This window comes from Orycteropus afer, unplaced genomic scaffold, assembly GCF_000298275.1.
Source record: "Orycteropus afer afer isolate SDZICR_OR568_19922 unplaced genomic scaffold, OryAfe1.0 scaffold00143, whole genome shotgun sequence".
NCBI lineage: Eukaryota > Metazoa > Chordata > Mammalia > Tubulidentata > Orycteropodidae > Orycteropus > Orycteropus afer.
In genome coordinates, this window is record NW_006921730.1 from 7,960,472 (window position 1) to 7,982,088 (window position 21,617).

Here is a 21,617-nt window from a genome sequence, read left to right on the forward strand (position 1 = left end):
GGTCGTGCCCCCAAATTTACTCAACCACTACAACCTCGCAGTGGCAATGCATTCCCTGCACAGACAGAGCAAACAACTGCCACTCCTGATATCAAAAATACTACTGTAACTCCAAATGTAACCAAAGGTATGCAGACCCCAAGTTAATACCTATTACATAGTACTATTCTGGGTTTTTCTAACAAGTTTTCAGGTGTATTTCCCTCAGACAGTTATTTTGTTGTTATTGTTAGGTACCATCAAGTCAATTCTAATTCACAGCAACCCTATAAGGCAGAGTAGAACTGCCCCTGTAGGGTTTCCTAGGATTTATGGAAGTAGATCACCAGGTCTTTCTCACATGGTGCAGATGGTGAGCTCGAATTGCTAACCTTCCAGTTAGCAGTCAAGTACTTAACCATTGCACCACTCTACTCTGTCATTACTACTGCACCCCCCAAAAAATGACTCCCTTTCTTGGTGAAAAGACTGACTTCATTGATCTAAGTTTTATTTTTAGGTGCCATGTAGAATTATTCTTCAAATATTTAAAGATAGCTTTTCTTCACATTAAGGAGCTCTGGTGGTGCATTGGGGCATTGGTTAAGTCATTAGGCTCCTAAAGAAAAGGTTGGCCATTAGAACCCACCAGCCATTCTGCTGGAGAAAAATTTAGCAGTCTGCTTCCATAAAGATTTACAGCCTTGGAAACCCTATGTGGCAGCTCTACTCTGTTTTATAGGGTTGCTATGAGTCAGAATAGCATAGTGCCTAATGCACTTGACTGCTAACCAGAAGGCTGGCGGTTCAAACCCACCAGCCACTCATCGGAAGGAAGGTTGGGCAATCCTACTCCCGTAGTTATACTGCCTCGGAAACCCAAGGAGCGATCACTATGAGTCGGGTCTGACTTGACGGCACGTAACAGCAACAACATGAGTCAGAATCAATTCAATGGCAGTGGGCTTGGTTTGGGTTTTTCTTCACATATTTCACAGGAAAAGCTAGAAGCAGAAGCTAAAGCAAAGCAAGATTTCTCAGAGGCAAGAGACTCACAGTCCTACAAAGACTTTCTTACCAGAAGGTATGTGTTTGGGCAGAATCCCAGACCACATCCGTAGGTAGAAGAAGAGTTATTTAAAAGTATTGTTCACCTGAAGGTGCTATCATGGTGTAGTGGGTAAGGCATTTGGTTGCATATAAGTAGGTCAACAGTTCAAACCCACCAGCCATTCTGTGGAAGAAAGATGAAACAATCTGCTCTGTAAAGATTCACAGCCGTGGAAACTCAATGGGAGTCACTATGAGTTGGAATTGACTTGATGGCAGTGAGTTTAGTTATTTTTTTTTTTGTATTGTTCATCTTAAAAGGTGACTATAGGATCTTTGAATCTCAAGACTAAGAAGTATCCTGGAAGTCTTTTCTTCCAGAACTGGAATTCTTCTAAGCTTAAAAAGAGAGTAACAGAGAATATGTAAGTTTTTTCCATTGGAAACCTCCAGTCCCCTTTTGTTTGGGATGGTGGTATATTACTGTTTTTCATACCTGAAAGAATGTTTAGGCATTTTAAAGCCTGATTTGCACTGCATATTTCTGAACCTGATTGTTCTGTCCAGTCTCATAAATTCTAAGGAAAAAGCACATTTACTTTTTGAATTTTGTTTGCATGCTAGTCTGCATCATTATTTTTGTTTTGTACACTTCTCTTCCTCTATTTCCATAACCAGGCTGAAGAGTGATGCAAGAGAAAATCATGTAATGGTCGGATTTAGGTCACTATAATTTCCACGTACTTCCTCAGTGGGGCCCTTACCCTTGCCCAACAATCTGTTTTCCTAGTTGGTTCTCAAACAAAACAAAAAAAACCCACTGCCATCGAGTCAATGCATAGCGACCCTATTGGGTTTCTGCGGTCATAAATCTTTACGGAAGTAGATTGCCCTGTCTTCCTTCCGCAGAGTGGCAGGTGGATTTGAACCACTAACCTTCTAGCAACCACCAACAGTTTAGCAGTCAAATACCTTAGGTTCTCCACCACCAGAACTCCTTCAACAATACAAAAAACCAAACTCACTGCTGTTGAGTTGGTTCTGACTCATAGCGACCCCTCCTTGGGTTTCCGAGGAGGTCTCTACCAAAGTAGATTGCCCAGTCTTCCTTCTGATCTTCTCCATATTTTTCAAAACTTTGGCCCAGAGATCTTTAACTCTCAGTTACTCTCTGACCAAGAAAGTAGAAACTATTAGGAGGAAACTCCCTTTCTTTTGAGGCTACAAACTTACGTGTATCCTTTTGTCCCACCAAAACCACATTCATTTTCGTTGAGTCAATTATAACTCATAGCAGCCATACAGGATAAAACTTTCCCACAGGGTTTTTAAGGCTACAAATCTTTACGGAAGCAGACTGCTACATTTTTCTTCCATGGAGCAGCCGGTGGGTTCAAACCACCAACTTTTCAGTTAGCAGCTGAGCATTTAACCACTGTGCCACTGGGGCTTCTTTTCCTTTTGTCCACCTTATGGAAGACTGATTACTTCCCATGTGGTGTGGTTCCTCTCCCGTCCAACTTCTGAGAGGCTTAATGTTATAGATTATCTTCTTATTTTATATTAACATCTTTTCTCTTTCAGATAAAATTGTTAGGAGCAAATAAGATGAAGCAGGTTAGACCCATCATGCAGTGTCTGGCATTTAGCCCCAGTGACTATCAGCCATTGCTGTTGCCATCTACATGGCTATTTATAAATGTGAAGTGGGAGGAAGGGATGAAGGAAGAAACTCATGCCCTGATTGACCTTAACAGACTAATTTCAACATCTGGGCCCAGGGTTTCTTATCTATGGAATGAGATACAGAGAGTAGATATTTTCTTAGACCCTCACACCTCTAGCATTTGTATTGGTTTCTGACTTTTTCACACATACTTTGGAGTCTGTTTTCTGTGCTTAAGGAGCTCTGGGGACACTGTAAACCAAAAGATCAGCAGTTTGAACCCACCAGCCACTCTGTGGGAGAAAGATGAGATGGTTTACTTCTGTGAAGATTTAGAGCCTTGGAAATCCTTTAAGGTAGTTCTGCTCTGTCCTGTAGGGTCACTATAGGTTGGAATCAACTTGTTGCTGGTAGATTTGGTTTAGTTTTAGTCTCTATCCCCAACGCCTCCATTGTTAACCTAGGCCTTCAAACCAGATTATTCAGGTTCAACCCTCTGCTGAGAATTTGCATTTCCACTTTGGGTATACTGAATCAGAATCTATATTTTTACAAAATCCCCAGGTAATTCTTATGTGTACAGAATACATATATGTATGTATACATACTTAGGTGTATTCTGTATGCATAAGAATCATCTAGGGATCTTGTTAAAATGCGAATAGTGAATCTGGGGTGAAAGGCATATTCTTAGGAGGCAGCGAAACCAGAATGAACCAGTTTGAAGCATGTGTTAACTTGTCATGTCTATAAATATTTTGCTACCAGTTGCTACATCATTTTTTATTAGTAGATTGTGTTCCACTTTAAGGAGGACACCATGGTTTACTTATTTCCTCTCAGTGTTGGGTGTTTGAATTACTTCTGGTTTGTCACATTTGCTGAGATACAGGATTTGAACATCTTTAAAGATACAACTTTGCATGTCTTCTTAATTTTTTCCTCAGAATAAATACTATATGTGGACTTGCCAAGTAATAGGTTTTTTTACTTACTGCCCCACAATGCCAACCGAGAAACTAATAGCAATTTATATTCCCTTACAAACACCTGTTCCCTGACATCTTTATCAACAGTTAGTTGTTGTTGTTGTTGTTGGCTTTAACAGACCGAAATTTACTTTCTCACACTTCAGGAGGCTGGAAGTTTGAATTCAGAGTGCCAACTCTAAGGGAAGGCTTTCTTTCTCTGTCAGCTCTAGGAGAGGTCCTTGTCTCTTTCCAGCTCTTTTGTCTCAGCTGCCTAGTATTACGTTCATTTAGCATGGCATCTGTCTTCCCCCAGCTCTGCCCACTTGATTCCTTGCTATATTTACTCATCTACTCTTTTTTTGGTTTGTTGTTTTTCCAACATTTTATTACATTTTAGGTGAAAGTTTACACAATAAATTGTTGTTCTTTTTAATATTTGGCTAAGGGACTTGACTGCTAACCAGAAGGCCGGCGGTTCAAACCCACCAGCCACTCCTCAGAAGGAAAGTTGGGCAATCTACTTCCATAGTGATACTGCCTCAGAAACCCACGGAGGGAGGGGTCACTATGAGTTGGGTCTGACTCCAGGGCACATAACAACAACAGCAACAACATTTGATAAGCAAAATTGGCATCTTATTCTTGTTTTAATTTGTATTATTTTGATTACTAGTGAGACTAGCAAGTTTAGTGGTCACTTGCATTTTTTAGTATATTACTGGTTCATATACTTTGCTGATTTTTCTATTATTTTTTTAATTTATAAAGAGCCATAATATATTATTTCAATTTTTTATCATATATGTCGATAATATATTCCCCAGCTTGTATATATTACCAGAAAGCATAATACCCAGTTTGAATGATGATTTGATGAAATCTTTAAATCTATCCCCTTGTAATTTCTACCTCTACTGTTAATGTACTTTTTTTTTTTTTTTTAAATCATTTCAGATGTAGCACTGGCAGCAGTCCTTGTCCCTGTGCTAGTCATGGTGCTGACTACGCTCATTCTCATTTTAGTGTGTGCTTGGCATTGGAGAAACAGGTTAGTACAGAACTAATTCACCTAATTGTTCTGGAGGGGGTATGTTCAGAGTACTGAATGTGAAATAGCAACTAAATGTAGATCATTAAATACAATTCACTTTTTTGAGAAAGAGTTAAGTAATCATTAGAATAAAAATCACATAAATTTCTCCTTTATTTTCATTAAAAACAAGTCAATTCAACAATCAATTACTTGGGTACCTTCATTGTATCAAATTCTATGTGAAGCTCTGATTATCTAGAGATAAATAAGAATAATTTCGGGCATATAATGGGTGCTTAATATTATTTACTAAAACAATAAAAGAAATGATTCCTGGCTACAGAGTATTGATAGTTTAGCAGGATAGACTGACATAAGATCAAGAGCAATAATATGGTTTGATGAGCTTATTTATGAAGTGACCAATGATGTAAGAACTACAAGAGTTACCTCAAGTCTTTTCTTTAGGGAAAAAGTAATCCTCAAGTTTGTCCTTAAAGCAGAAATTGGAGTTGGTGAGATAGAGGTCTGAGAATGGCCCAGACCGAGAGAATTGCTTGAGCAAAAGCTCAGAGATGTGGAATGTAGGCAGATTTAGGAGTCATCCCATGTGGCCATGACATGGGGGAGGACAGAGATAACCACAGAAATGCAATCTGAGTGTGGTCAAGAGAGGCTTACTGGGAAAAAGGAATTTCGTTTCCATTCTGTAGATGGGAAAATCCTTGAGGAATGTTAAACAGAAGGGTGATATTATCAGATGGTGGTAGGATGATAGTGTCAAGAGTATGAAGGTACATTGAGAGGAGAGAGACAGGAAGAGTTAATGAGAGGAATTCAGAAACAATGTGCTGAGTGCAGGCAGGAACTTAATGGAGCTGACTCCAGGAGAAGAGATGGAGGGGGAGATGTTTCGGAACATCAACAGGATGCCAGACTAGTCTGCTGAAGAAGAAGGAGGAGGAGGAGGGCTCTTGGAAGATATGAGATTTTTGGCTTGTGAAACTGGATGGGTAGAGATGTGATGAGTTAACAGAAGAAGGACAGGTTTTATGGAGAAAGAGAATGACTTTTATTCAACCATTCAGCAAATACTCGAGCACCTATCCTGGGTACAACAGTGGGCTCAAACATACCAGTGATTATGAGGATGTCGCAGGACCAGGCAACGTTTTGTTCTATCACAGGTTAAGTAGTTGAAAGTTAGAGCCGACTCAGTAGCACCTACAAACAACAACACAACTCTGTGCCAAGTATTGTGCCGTGTACTGGGGGATCCATTGCTGAACCTCACAGCTTACAGATTGGAAGAAGAAACAAAGCAGAGCATTGTGAGCCAGAATATGTGCCATGGGGGAAGCTGGAGGAGCATGTGGATGCCATGTTCATGGTGCTGAGGGAGGCTCCTAGGTGTGTGAGCAAAGACTCAAAGATGGCAAGAAGAAAGACGGAGAGGAAAAGTGCTTTAGGAAAGTCCCGGAGAGGAAAGCGCACGATGTGCTCAGGGAACTGAACAATAGTAATGATGAGAAAAGCAGCAGCAGTAGAGCTAATTTTGAGTGAAATTAAATGCTGAATTTAGGCATTATTCTAAATGCTTTCCATGTATTTACACATTAAGCCTCACAACAGTAAATGGTAGAGTAGAGATTGAACCAGGCAGTCTGGCTTCAGAGTCCTTGCTCTCACCCACGGCTGCAGCTGAAGATATAACCTCATATGGCTAAAGCACAGGGTGTGAGGGTGAGGATTGGTGGGGTGCGACTATGGGAAGGAGGCAGGAGCCAAGTCCTGAGATTAGTTTGAGATGATGTTTAAGGACCCTGAAGACATTCATACTCCCAAGGGGGAGTTGGAAAACATGCCTGGTATTCAGGAGAAAAAGGTTTGAGCTAGAGAACTAAAGTTACCACTAAAAAAGCAGTTGAAATTGCTGACCATAGGCTTCATGAGGAGTGAAGGAGGAAATGTCATTAAGAGGTTATAGAAGGTAGGTAGGAAGAAAATTATGATAAAAACAGTGGCCGCTTAATGAATCGTTAACCCATCCATGCCAGACATTTTACATGTAATGAATAATCTAAAGTTTTATCATTTGAGATTAAGTATGTAATATAAAACTCTTTGTAATAAAACCCTTGACTAATACACATATAATTAAATTTGTTGTCCTAGAAATATAGAGCATCTAACTTCTGTTTTGAAAAGATTATTGATTTAGTTTTATTGGTAAAGATTATGATAATTAGATCTTCAAGGAGAAAAGTACTTATAAATTAATAAGCCAGCATTTTATTATGATTTCTTTTTCATTCCAATTTTTAATTAATATCTTCAACACTTACTGTATGTTCCACAAATTTTACATTATACTTTACTTTGAAATAATGAAATAATTACATTTTAAGTACAGTCAGACTTTAAAATGAAGGCGCTATTAATATGTATATTAAAGACATGGTATAATACTGGAGAAGAGTGTTACTTAAGGAAAAGCCATATTTGTGATCTTGAGCAAGCTAGATAACCATTTCTATATTAGACTAATTTCTGCTTTCTCTTCTCTTGCTAAGCATTAATTTTAATTAGTTTTTAGATAAATACTCTTGAGGAGCTTTAGTTACATAGTGCCTAAGGCATTTGTTAACCAGAAGGCTGGCGGTTCAAACCCACCAGCCACTCCCTGGAAGGAAGATTGGGCAATCTACTTCCGTAGTGATACCACCTTGGAAACCTAAGGAGGGGTTGGTAGGAGTCGGATCTAACACAGCAGCAGTAAGTTTGGTTTTTTGGGTATACTCTAGAATCAGAAAGTGTCCTTTTCTTGGCTTTTTTTTCTTTCATAAGATGCTCTTGGCAGCCAAACCTATTTCCATGAAGTCAATTTCAACTTACAGCATCCCTGTAAGACAGAGTAGCACTTAACTTCCCTATATATTTTCTTAGGCTGTAATCTTTATGGGAGCAGATCATCAGGTCTTTTCCCCACAGAGCCATTGGTAGGTTCGAAGTGCCAGTCCAGTTACTAGCCAACCACTTGACCACTGCTCCAGAAGAGGAGGGAAATTTCTCCTAAGGAGGGTGTGTCAGCATTGTGACGGATTGGGGTGGCAAGAATCTTCTTGGCATACGTAGCTCTCACTTCACCAGAGACTCTGATGTGCTTGTCAAGCCTAGAGAATCATGTTTTCTCCTCCTTCCATAATTTGTCACTGTTGTCTTATCCTGGGATGGCTGGGGGAGTTAGTCTGTACAATTGTGGTATACAACACCCTAATCTTCTCTGGGGCAAAGAAGATAGAAGGAAAACAGGAAGTTGAAAAAAGAACAGTACAGAATAGAAAACCAGAAGGAAATGTTATTTTGTTGTCATTCTGTGAACTTTGTGAATGGATTGATTTGTGTAACTTATATATGAAAACTAGCAGAGCTAACATGATTTTCACCAGCTTGCCCATAACCCTTTCATCTGGTCTGGGTCTTTGGTATGATTCAGTCTTTTCAGTTTACAGATCTTGTCTTTTTTATTCCACCATCTCTTTTCAGTGTGTAAATTAACTTTCTGAGGAAATAGTTGTTTAATATTTATTGAGAATCCAGAATCTATGCACCTCAGCAGTGGCAGCTTTAAAAGTCAAATAAAATAAGGACTCCTTGGGTAGATTCCAATATTAAATGGATTTCTGTAGCTGATTCTTCTCATTTTGAGTTGTACCACATCAGCCAATGAAGGTGCTAGAAACTTTACTCCATCCACGTCATTGTTTTCTACTTAGAGCAGGCAGCTTTTCTCCAGTCATATTTTGAGTGCCTGCCAGCCTGAGGGGCTCATCTCCTGACGCTCTATCAGATAGCATTCTGCTGCTCTTCATATGGCTTTCGCTGCCAGAATATTTGGAAGTAGATCACCAGATCCTTCTTCGTAGTCTTTCTTAGTCTAGAAGCTCTGCTGGAACTGGACCACCATGGATGACCCTGCTGGTATTTGAAACAAAAATCACATAGCCTTCAGCATCACGGCAGCATGCAAGCCACCACAGTATAACAGACTCACAGACAAGTGGTGACATGAGAGATTTTAAATGTACAAACTAAACCTAGGAAAATTGGAAGCAGTCAAAAATGAAATGTAATGCTTGCAGAAAGATATGCTAGAAATTAGTGAACTGTGATGGACTGATTTGGCCATTTTGAATTGGGCAATCATATGGTCTAATATACTAGGAATGACAAAGAGGAATGGGTTCGCAGCCATTGTCTAAAAGAACATTTCAAGATCTATCCTGAAGTAGAGTGCTGTCAGTGCTAGCATAATATCCACACAGCTACAAAGAAAGACAGTTAATATGACTATTACTCAAATTTACACACTAACTGTGAATGCCAAAGATGAAGAAATTGAAGATTTTTACCAACTTCTGCAGTGTGAGATTGATCAAACATGCCATCAAGACCCATTGATAATTCCTGGTGATTAGAATGAGAAAGTTGGAAACAAGAAGGATCAGTAGTTGGAAAATATAACCTTAGTGCTAGAAACAATGCTGGAGACATGATAGAAGTTTTCAAGATCTGTAACCTATTCATTGCGTATACCTTTTTTCAGTAGCATAAATGGTGACTGTGGACCGAGCCCCATGGAATACAGAAGAATCAAATTGACTACATCTATGGAAAGAGATGCTTGAGAAGCTCTGTATCATCAGTCAGAACAAAGCCAGGACCAGACTGTGGAACAGACCATCATTTATTCATATGCAAGTTCAAGTAGAAGCTGAGGAAAATTAAAACGAGTCTATGAGAGCCAACATCCAACCTTGAGTATATCCTGTGTGAATTTAAGAGATCATCTCAAGAATAGATTTGACACATTTAACACTAATGACCAACAGCCAAATGCCTTAACTACCATACCATCACAGCTCCTTGAAGAAATCAGAAGGTCATTAAAAAGACAGGAAAAATAGAAAAGACCAAAACATGTCAAAAGAGACTCTGAAGCTTGCTCTTGAACATGGAGTAGCTAAATAGAATGGAAGAAATAATGAAGTAAAAGAGCTAAAGAGAACACATAGTAAATAAAGTATTATAATAAAATGTGCAAATACTTGCAGTTAGAAAACAGAAGGGAAGAATATGCTTGGCATTTCTTTAGCTGAAAGAACTGAAGAAGAAATATGAAGTCTCTAGTTATGACACTGAATGCCAACATACTGAATGACACAGGAAGCAGAGTCACTGTACCAAAAAGAATTGGTTAACATCTAACCATTTCAGAAGAGTAGCATGTGATCAAGAACTGAAGGCATCATTAGTGAAAAACAAGGCTCCAGGAATTAACAGGATATCATTTCAGATGTTTCAACCAACAGATACAATGCTGGAAGTGCTCACTTGTCTATGCCAACAAATTTGGAAGACAGCTACCTGAAAAAACAACTGAAGAGACCCATATTTATGCCCATTCCAAACAAAGAATGCAGAAATGATCAAACAATATCATTAATATCACACACAAATAAAATTTTGCTGAAGATAACTCAAAAACGGCTGCAGCAGTACATCAACAAGGAACTGCCAGAAATTCAAGCCAGATTCAGAACAGGATGTGGAATTTGGTATCATTGCTAGTATCAGATGGATATTGGCTGAAGACAGAATACCAAAAGATACTTACCTATGTTTTATTGACTATGCAAAGACATTTAACTGTGGATCGTAATAAATTATGGATAATATTGTGAAGAGTGGGAATTCCAGAACACTTCATTGCATTCTCATGTAGAACCTGTATGGAAACCAAAAGGCAGGTGTGCAAGGAGAACAAGGCAATACAGAGTGTTGCAAAATCAGGCAATGTGTGCGTTAAGGTTGTATCCCTTCACTGTGCAAACTCAGTCTCTGTACTGAGCATATAATCAGAGAAGCTGGATTGTAGGAAGAAGAATGTGGCATCAGGATTGGAGGAAGATTCATTAACAGCTTGTAGTATGTGGATGGCACACCCTTTCTTGCTGAAAGCAAAGAGAACTTGCCGCATCCGGCAGAACTGCACAGGTCACGAAATGAAGCGACACGAAAAAATTAATAGTTTTCTTTTTTATTATTTAAGGAACGGGGGCCAGGTGGACACCCTGCATATTCTGCGAGAGGGACCCCTGATGCATCTGCTCTGCTTTATTTATACATAAGAATACAATTACATCATTATTCTTGATATTTCTTTAAAACAATCAAGTATTCAAATATTGTTTTACAGTTAAATCAAATATTTCCTTCTAAAAATCAGTTATTAATTAAAAGTTAAAGTTTTACTCTTTCCCGTACCCAAAGGCATTTTCCCAAGTCCAAATGTATTGGATAATTAATTAGGTTAACATCTCTTGCAGGATTAGCAAATAATCACTAAGATAACTCATTCTAAAACATAACATGATTGTTAAGGTACATGATTCCAAAGAATGGTTTCTAAGGTATACTATTCTTTGGGCAAAACGTTATTCCAGGGAAACAGGTTAGCAAACATTCTGCTGGGGCAGCGTTCCGCCCCAGGAACACAAAACTGAAGCCAAGCATTCAACCGTAAGAGAGGCCTTGCCATCTCTTAAAGCAATCATTCAACCATGCATCTCTTAACTGTAGTTAGAACATGTGCCTTGCAATCATGTTCTTTTGAGGGTCTTTTTCTTAGTCTCCAACAAGAACTTGAAGCACTTATTAATGAACATCACAGACAATGGCCTCAACATGAAGAAAACAAAAATCCTCACAACTGAAGCAATAAACAACATAATGATAAACAGAGAAATGATTGAAGTTGTTAAGGATTTCATTTTACTTGGATCCAGAGTCAACACCTTTGGAAGCAGCAGTCACAAAGTCATACAACATATTACATTGGTCAAAACTGCTGCCCAAGGCAAACGACCTTGTTAAAATGTTTAAGAGCAAAGATGCTACTTTGGAAAGTAAGATGCACCTGCCCCAAGCCATGGTATTTTCAATAGTCTCATATGCACCTGAGAGCTAGACAGTGAATAAGGAAAACCAAAGAAGAATTGATATATCTGGATTGTGGTGTTGGCAGAGAATATTGAATGTACAGTGGACTGCTAGAAAAATGAACAAAACTGTTTTGAAAGAAGTACAGCTGGAATGCTCCTTGGAAGTGAAGATGGCCAGGGTTTGTTTCTCGTACTGTGATCATGTTGTCAGAAGGGCTCAGTCCCTGGAGAAGGATATTGTGCTGGGTAAAGTAGAAGGTGAGTGACAGAGGGGAAGACGCTCAATGAGATGGACTGCCACAGTGGCTACAGCTGTGCATTCACTGTAGGGCGACTGTGAGGATGGCGTGGGACTGGGCAATGTTTTGTTCTGTTGTACATGGGGTTGCCATGAGTTGGAACTTTACTGCACTTAACAACAACAACATTGGGAGTAGATTAGCATGTGGAAATGTGCACGCTTGATTAATTATTAACTTTGTTGTTTATTCTGAAGTTTCAGAGATTTCTTATCAGTGAATTCACTCTAATTTGCTGATTTCTCCTCCCTCCCCCATATTTTTCCAGAAAGAAAAAAACTGAAGGCACCTATGACTTACCTTACTGGGACCGGGCAGGTAACTTGTGTGTTCTGTTCATCCCTGTCCTTCAGCAGGAAGTGTCCCCATGCCCTCCAGGTGGCAGTAATGAAAGAAATTCATCCTTAGGTCCATTTGAACTCCCAATACTGTTAGAAAAGTGGCACTCCTCTTCTATTTGGCCCATTTTCACCCTTCTGCAAAATCCCTTCTGGTTAATAAGTGATGAAATGGAAGGTAATATATTTCTCATTGCACATTCTGTTCTCTTTTCTTCTGGAAAACATGTCTGGTTTCTCCTGTATATCTGTTCCTATTCAGGAGACCTATGTGAACACTGTATAAGAAACAAATGATTTTGGTTCAGTATCACAGTGTTTGTCACTTTGCTGTGGTCATTTACCAGATGGAGTGCAGCAGGTTAGGAATCTGACGTCTGACATCTCTATCATGATGAGCTGTCTCCCATTTCCCACCCTCACTACTAGAACTACTGTTGGGAACAAAGAGAATTCTCTGCTGTGAGCAGGGTAGACAGGGGCTGTGGTTGGGGTAGATTATGGTACTGCTAGTGCCCCACTGTGGAACTCAGTATTTTTTGAGAAAAACTTACTAGAAACCAGCTCTACAATAGATAGTATGTCTGGCTGCACTTTAATAGCAGAATTTGCTTCTGTGTATCTTTTATTGCCTTTAAATTTTATTTATTTTATTTTTTTGGAAATATACCCAGCAAAACAGATACCAATTCAGCAGTTTCTACCTGTAGAATTCAGTGACATTACTTACATTCTACACGTTGTGCATCCATTCTCGCCCTCCTTTTCTGAGTTGTTCTCCCTCATTCACATAAACTTGCTGCTTTCAAAGTTCCTGTTTAGTCTTTTGAGTTGGTGCAGTCAATTTGATCCCATAGAAATATTTCTTGAAGAGGCATAATGCTCAAGACATTTTTTTTTTTTCCCCCCACTAGTTCAGCTAAACTGTTGTTTGATTTTTAAGACTTCTGGGGATGTTTTTGGTTTAAAGTTTAAGTCTTCCTAACCTTTGATAGAGATTTCTACCATGTTGTGCTTTGCACTAGATATCTTCTATCAAAGCCGAAAACATGCTTAAGATAAGCTATTTTGTTACAGATATTTGTTTTGTTACAGGTATTTGTTTTTTTACAGAAATTCCTTAAATGTAACAGGATTTCTCCTTTGATAATGCTAACTCTTATCATTTGAGACATAGCTTTTTACTTAATGGCTTTTTTTCCCTTACAACCTCAATGAAGGTTGGTGGAAAGGAATGAAGCAGTTTCTCCCCGCCAAATCAGTAGAACATGAAGAAACCCCGGTTCGCTACAGTAGCAGTGAAGTTAATCATTTGAGTCCGAGAGAAGTCACCACAGTGCTGCAGACTGACTCCGCAGGTAACTCCCCAACAGCCACAGGCACTAGGCAGAAGAGGCTGTGCTTGCTGTCAAGTGTGTTGGGAGTTCGCAGTACCTTTGTCTTTTTCATGTTTAAATGAGCTAACTTCTAAGGCGAAACCACTTTTTTAAAAGATAACCCTGACAGAGTCATTTCTGTATCTTAAATGTTCTTCTCTCCGTAAAATTGGGCCATTCATTTCTGAAAACTGAACATTTTGTTTGTTCACCTAGGTTTTTTTTTGTTTTATTTGGGGAAGTTAAGAGGAGAGCAGGAGAGACATACAATAGGTGTTCCTTATACTATTATATTAACTTTGTACTTACTTTAAATATTTTTTAATATTTGAAAAAGGAAAACAAAAATCTCCAAAATGACTGTCCAAGACTAAGATTATTCCAACAATGGAATATTTCTCTGCCAGTGAAATGCTGTCTATAAATTTGAATAAGTTGCATAAACTCTTTATACACAGTTACATAACTGAGGCTTTCTGGCATATACTCAAAACCAAAAACCAACCTCACTTTCATCGAGTCGATTCTGACTCATAGCAAGGCCCTCTGGGTTTCCGAGGCAGTAAATCTTTAGGAAGTAGATTTCCCAGTCTTCCTTCTGCGGAATGGCTGTTGGGTTTTAACTGCCAACCTTCTGGTTAACAGTCAAACTAGATAACATAATTTTAATTTTTGAAGGTGGTTCTTGCACTTAGGAAATCCATACTGTGTTGATAGCAACAGAAATACTATAAAGAAGTATTTGCTTTTGATGTAAGCCTGCAACTACCACTCTTAAGTTATACGATCTCTGTATTCGAAAGATAATTTTCTGCTGTGTTTTTTGATATTCATAGAGTATGCACAGCCACTGGTGGGAGGAATTGTTGGTACACTTCATCAGAGATCTACCTTTAAACCAGAAGAAGGAAAAGAAGCAGGCTATGCTGACCTAGATCCTTACAACTCACCGATGCAAGAAGTTTACCATGCCTACGCCGAACCACTCCCCATCACTGGGCCTGAGTATGCAACCCCAATCGTCATGGATATGTCAGGGCACCCTGCGGCCTCAGTTGGTCTGCCCTCAACGTCTACTTTCAAAGCCACAGGGAACCAACCTCCCCCTTTAGTGGGAACTTACAACACCCTTCTCTCTAGGACGGACAGCTGCTCCTCTGCTAGGGTCCAGTATGACACCCCAAAAGGTGGGAAGCCAGGTCCACATGCCCCAGATGAACTGGTGTACCAAGTGCCACAGAGCACACAGGAAGCATCAGGAGCAGAGAGAGAGAGTGAATGTGATGTTTTTAAAGAGATCCTTTGAAGGTGATGCTGCTTTTCACAAAGCATCATTTTAAAGCACATGGCTTGTTTTTGCATTAGTAGTAGTAATATATAGAATGTATTATGTTATCTGTTACTACAGTTGTTGAGGAAAATGTGATAACCAAGGTACAGGAAACTACTAATCTTGCCATCTTGCTTTGAAGGTATAACTGGCAGTTACTGCTTGCCTGTTAAATTCTGAACATCCTGTTTGTTACTACTGTAAAACACTATTTTTAATACAGAAAAAAGCTCTCTATAATGCACTTCAAAGAAATTAAGACTCACTGAGAGAAAGTATTTATTACCAGTGCTGCAGGTACATTATGAACTCAAGAGATGGCTCTAAGCCTTTCTGGCAATAATGCATGGTACTGTTCTTGAACTATCTAAAGGCTTGAAATTCTCCTTGTGAAAGGTGGGTACTATCATGATGTTCTCCATTCCTATTCTTAGACTGCTTTTTAGATTTATTTTTTTAAAGAATTATAAGTTGTGATTAGCATCATTGTTTAGTTGGCAGCCATATACGGCTCTCTGTCTTTCATTCAGAAGATCTTTAGCTGGAAACCTCTGACTCATAATGACCAGGGTGACTGATTTTTCACTGCTTGACACTCTTAGGAGCTTTAATGCTTCATGGTACATGATCTGGTCTCATCCCTGCTCATTCTGCCTGGGGCACTTGGTGGCCAGAAGCATGCTTGTGTTTATAAAATGTTTGAGTTTTTTCAGTGGTTGAGGCTTTTATCAACTTGATCAACATCGTGAGTCCAGATTCTCTCATGGGGTCAGCAGTTCCACCCAGTGGCTCCACAGGAGAAAGACCTGGTAGTTTGCTTCTGTAAAGATTACAGCCTTGGAAACCGTACGGGGCAGTTCTGCTTTGTCGTACAGAGTTGCTATGAGTCAGAATCAACTCAGCGGCAGCAGTTTTGGGTATTATCTTAAAGTATTCTCTGTGAAAACAGGAACAACTTTAATTTAGAAAACTATAAAGGGGATTTTTCCCCCAACACAAGCCCTGACAACTTTATTTGCAATGAGATTTTTTTTCTGGAAGAGTTGTGAAAAGTTTCAGTGATTTGAGTGACTGCTATAAACATGACCCATTCATGTTTATCACAATGGAAGGCAAGCTTGTTCACTCAGAAATAATACCTATTACCTTTAAAAAGAAAGCAAGGAAAGTAACAGCCAGAGTTTCCTTCTTTGGATTTACATGTAAAGTTTTCTTTGAGTCTCAAAGTGTTTTTTTTAACTTTTAGTTAATTGAATAAAATAATTTTTAATTTCCATTTCTATAGTAAACTATTATGTGAAATATAAACTCAACACGTAGTCTTCAGTTCTGCCTGATTCTGCCCTATTTCTGTGTGGTGGGAGGCACGAGGAGTCCTTTATGTCATACTTAAAGAACAGATGTTTTATATATAGCATTTTTGCAAAAGGATAGCATCCTATTTTAGTAGTCATGTCTTGTGTTTGAGACCTTGTAGCAGTTTCTCTGCCACAATTCATGACCTATCCCTGACTAGTTTTAGAGTGAAACAGAAATCATCTGTAATTTATTATACTGTAGTGTAAAAATGGAGCCCCCCCCCCCCAATGTATTGAAAAAATTAATCAGTTGTTATTTGAAAAGTTAGCGGTTCTAAGCCACCCGGTGGCTGTGTGGGAGGAAGACCTAGAGATACGCTACTGTAAAGATTATAGCCTAGAATACCCTACGTGGCAGTTATCTCTGTTGTATGGTGTCACTGTGAGTCAAAAAATCAACTTGACTGCACCCGACAGCAGACTATAAAAACCATCTTTAAAAGTCTTGAGACTGGCAAGATGACATAAGAAGTCAGCCATCTGGTAGACATATATAAATTTGACAGCCCCTCTTCCATAGTACCTTCATTTGTTGACTTAGTGTTAAATTGTAGTTTACAATCAGATTCCAGTCACCTCTATTGACCTTTGCCACCAGAATATATTGTTAGAATTCACTAAATTTGAATAAAGATGATAGTATTCATTTTGCTTGCTTGCACAAGTATATCAGTATTCTAAAACACTGCTTCCAAAATAGAACTGTTTATTTCCACGGCCTTCCTGCCTCATTTTGTAAGCTTTAGTTGCATTTCATTTGCTTTCCCTTTTCCAGTTAAACATTGAGGCACAATTTTATTCATGGAAGAACCAATACATATTTTGTTTCAAAATACATGAAACAAAAAGCACATATGTTGAACTTCTGTTAAAACATTCATGAATATGTAAAGCACATGTATTAATGCAGGCATCTCTTTTCAGGTGAGAAGAGCATAAAACAAATTGCTTTTTTTTTTTCTTTTTAGTCATCCTTATTACACAGGGAATATGCTTTTCTTCAAAGCATATGCCCATTTGAAGCTTTAAGAGACATGTTTTCAGTAACTACATCATTTTCCCAAAGATGCTTGCTGTATTTGTGTAATTGTGTGCACTTGATTGTTTTTATTGTTTTCTCCTCTGAAACTTTGATTTCTGATGAGAGGCAAGTGTTTTCTTAAATGATGCATACTTTAAGACTTGATGTGGATTGCCACTGTGCTGTCCTTGGACTACATTGATTTTTATAAAATATCTAGTTTTAACTACTTTTATGTATTTTCCTTTCCAGATGACGAGCTGAGCCTGATTCAGAGGGTTTTTCTGGTTTTGTACTTTTTCTTTTAATTAATTTGTTTTCATATTAGAAGGTTTTTTTGTTTTTGTTTTTTTCTCAGCTAAGTTTATACATCTGTTACATATACTGCTTTGGAGACAATCAAGTAACAACTGAAAATGTGAAAGTAACCATTTTGACAAACTTCCCCTGAATTTTTATTTTTTGCTTGAAACATTTAAATAACTTAGGTCACTGAGGTTCATAAGATTTTTTTTTTTCTTTCTTTCCTGTTAATATAGTTGTAGAAATAGAATCAGACAGTAGCAGCAGCAAGTATGGCCATCACAACTTTCCTAAAATTACACTGACTTTGCTGTTACTTGATCTTAGAAACCAGCACAGTTAAAGAGAAGATATTGAGAATTCTGATTTATATTTTATTAAAGGCTATAAATCTAAAATGATTCTAGTGTATGTGCAGGGTCTAGTCCAGTTATTTAAGTTCACATTTCACTATTTGCACTTTGCATTTAACAATGGGTTTATTCACTGATGAAAATGGTTTGAGTAGAGAACTTATACAGGAATTGAAGTTATGATATTATGTATATGCTTATGCTCCCCCTTTCTGAAGGGTTAGAACATGAGCTCATCTAAGATGAATGTGACCACAATTCTATAGAAAGTGATAACATATGAACATCTTTGCCTTCATTCCACATGTAAACTAAAGAGCAAGAGGGCTATACAAACACCGTATCAGATATGTTCAGTTAGAAAGAACCAATAGATTGATTATATGGGCCATTGAAAGCTTTTTAAAACCTCTTAAAATGAATCACTGAGGCTCTACGTAAAAATTACTTTATTAGCTCTGCCTTTCAGTTCTGAACTTGAAGTCCTTAAACTGTAAAATCTAAGGAAGAGTTGGATCGTTGTTAAAATACTTCTTAGGTCAACTCTGGCACCAGTTCTTGTTTGTTCCAATTCATGACTAGTGTTTCCCTCTTCCTCCAGACTCTTTGTTCTTCTCTATCATTCCTTTTTTTTTGGGCACTGAGAAAGGTGGAAACATAACATTGATTGAAATACGTATTGGAAGTAAAATGGTTTGCGTGTCAGTGATACTCCCCCAGAATGTACTTTTCTTACCTCGGCATGTACTGTAGTCACTCGGTGTTTGTATATGTTGCTAGAATTTAGGTTGTGTAAATAGTGAGGGTTTTAATGTGTTTCATGTGTTTAATTGTATATATATGTGTCTTGCTTAGATTATTTGGCTTAAATAAAACAACCTTGAGGTTTGTAGCCCTTTTCTCATACTATACAAATACTATACAAATGCCAGATTGCTCAGTTTTAACATCACTCAAATTTTATGGTCAATACTGTAGTTGTTTACAACAAGATTTGAAAATGCCACTAAAAGTTGTTGACGTTAAGTTTTCCTGTGGTCAGCGTCATCCACTTGTTTTCTGCCCCTTACGCTGCTTTCCATCATTTCATGTATTCCTGTTTCTTACCCTGATCTAAAGTTTCACCTTTCACACGGTCACTTTAGGGAAGCAGGTTGGTTGTCCGATACCATCGTGGATGCCTCCCCAAAATATTTATTATTCAAAATATATTGTTTTTTTTGACTCCTACCTTTTCTGATAACTTTTGATACCATCCTTCTTATAATCTCTACTGTACTCTCCTTCTCTCCTTTATTCCACATCTCTCCCCTAATAGCCCTTGGTTATAGTTACTAAAATATGGAAAGGGAGACTAGCTCACCACATCTGTAGAACTGGATTGTTTGTATCCCATGGGATTCCTTTCTGGTAGATCCTAACATGGCTTCTATTCTAAAGGAAGATCGCCAGGTAAGCTTTTCATTTGAAGATTACATTTAATCATAAGAAAAACTGAAACTCCTTTCATGAAAGTACCACTTAAATCCAAAAAACATCTAGACTCTTCTTAAGGATTTACTTACTTGTTTGTCTTTGTCTTTTCTAATTTACTTCAATTATTAAACTTTCAAAATGTTATGAATAAATTAAACCAGACAGAAAGAATGTTTAAGAGCTTTCTTCTTCGTGAGCTTAGCTAGCTCAGGTATTGTTGTTGTTGTTGTTGTTGTTGTTGCTATGTGCCGTGGAGTCGGACCCAACTCCTAGTGACCCCTCCTTGGGTTTCCAAGGCAGTATCACTATGGAAGTAGATTGCCCCATCTTCCTTCCAAGGAGTGGCTGGTGGGTTTGAACTGCTAGCCTTCTGGTTAGCAGTCAAGTGCCTTAGGCACTGTGCTACCAGAGCTCCCAGCTTAGGTATACTTATTTGTATGAAGTTATGAACTTTTATTTCTTTAAAATAATGTAAAGTCGCCAGACTTCAGTAATTGCTTCTTTGGTTATTTACTTATTCTGAATTTCATGTTTAGTCTATTTCCTATCATGCAGAATTTTCTGGGGAAAAAAAAACCATCTTCATTCTACCAGATTGTTCATGATAATTTTTTGGTTTGATTAATTTTAAAAAGAGACTTAATTAAACAAGTATGAACTTAGATTTCCATAGCCATATTCTCTGATGTAATCAGGGATGATTTAAGATTCAACTCAGGTTCCCAAGGAAGAACAAATAAGAATTAAACATTTATCTAAAATATAGACCTGAAGTGGTTCCAGTCTGCTGTCAATGCATAACGACATGCCACTTGCCTATGAGACAGGTTTACAATAGCCAAACACATCTCTCAAAATGTCAGCTTCTCCTAAGGGTTGCAGTAAACTAAACTCCCATATTTACATGAGAAGTTAAATCTGTTCAAAACTGTAAGATAAAAAAGACATTTAAAAAAATAACTCAAAAACCAGCCTATTTTAAAAACAATGCAATCACAACTTTAATTATTTTCCTAATATTTTAACTAAACTTTTCTTGGTTTTCATAAATTAAATATATTCACAGAAATTACACTGGTGGTTATGAATCACCAGGCAGCAACAAACTTAATATACATAATCTTTGACAAGTGTATCCAACATTTTAAAATAAACTAACTCTTGAAGTATAAAAATAAAACTAATACTGTTGGCGTCATCTTGTGAATCCGCAGGGTCATTCTTGAGTCAAATTGATTACATAGTTCTTTTCTATAATGTCCTTCAGAAAGAGCTGCTCTGCGGTCACATTGTGATAGGCATTCTAGAGAAGAAGAAAAAGACAATTACCCTCTTCCCCAATCTCAAAATATTGACAGTAGTTGTGACAATATGCTATATCTAAAAAGTTTGTGAAGAAAACACTAAAATGTTAAGTAATAAGTGACATGGACTTAATTTTTGTTGTCTTTCTAATTTCTTTTTCTTTACTCATTCTGGTGTAAGAGCTTTCCCTGAATCCCACTCCTCCCACTTAAACTACTACATACGGGAGGCTCACACTTCACATCAACTGAATCATGGCTTAAGTCTCGACCAAAATTTTAAGTCAGAGTGAGTGAATTGGTCCCTTTTTTAAAAGCAGTACCCAAAATTTGTTTTAAAGAAAAAATCCTGGAGATTAAAAAAAAACTACTATAAACCTGCTTAAAAAACAGTTCTCTCCTTTCATGGATATCCTAATTTTTCTCAGGAACTTATTTTTCTTTTCTTTAACATCTAACGTACTTAAAGCAACTGCTCTTCCCAGAGTTGTTGTTTTAATGCTCTGTTTACATGACTTGTGAAATACCACAAATGCACAAGAGAGATTGTTGTTATGTGCTGTCGAGTTGGACCTGACTATAGCGACCCCTCCTTGGCTTTCTGAGGCAGTATCACTGCGGAAGTAGATTGCCCAACCTTCCTTCCGAGGAGTGGCAGGGTTAGGACAGAAAAATTAAGCCTAATCTAGAGTCTATCCAGAAGGAGCCCTGGTGGCACAGTGGTTGAGCAACTTGGCTGCTAACCCAAAGGTCGGC

The 21,617-nt window shown here is 38.1% G+C and overlaps 2 protein-coding genes across 2 annotated transcripts in view; one reads left to right on the plus strand and one right to left on the minus strand.

Annotated features, from left to right (window-relative positions):
- DCBLD2 (discoidin, CUB and LCCL domain containing 2) overlaps nucleotides 1-15,022 on the plus strand; it is a 181,214-nt gene extending 166,192 nt beyond the window's left edge. Inside the window, exons 12-16 of the mRNA XM_007945793.2 lie at nucleotides 2-127; nucleotides 4,621-4,714; nucleotides 12,271-12,320; nucleotides 13,561-13,698; nucleotides 14,553-15,022. Coding sequence (XP_007943984.1) covers nucleotides 2-127; nucleotides 4,621-4,714; nucleotides 12,271-12,320; nucleotides 13,561-13,698; nucleotides 14,553-15,022 — 878 coding nt within the window. The remainder of the gene's footprint in view (nucleotide 1; nucleotides 128-4,620; nucleotides 4,715-12,270; nucleotides 12,321-13,560; nucleotides 13,699-14,552) is intronic.
- A 5,751-nt stretch (nucleotides 15,023-20,773) lies between these two features.
- The window catches only part of ST3GAL6 (ST3 beta-galactoside alpha-2,3-sialyltransferase 6), a 62,254-nt gene continuing 61,410 nt past the window's right edge, over nucleotides 20,774-21,617 (minus strand). Inside the window, exon 9 of the mRNA XM_007945794.2 lies at nucleotides 20,774-20,860. Within this exon, the coding sequence (XP_007943985.1) occupies nucleotides 20,774-20,860 (87 nt within the window). The remainder of the gene's footprint in view (nucleotides 20,861-21,617) is intronic.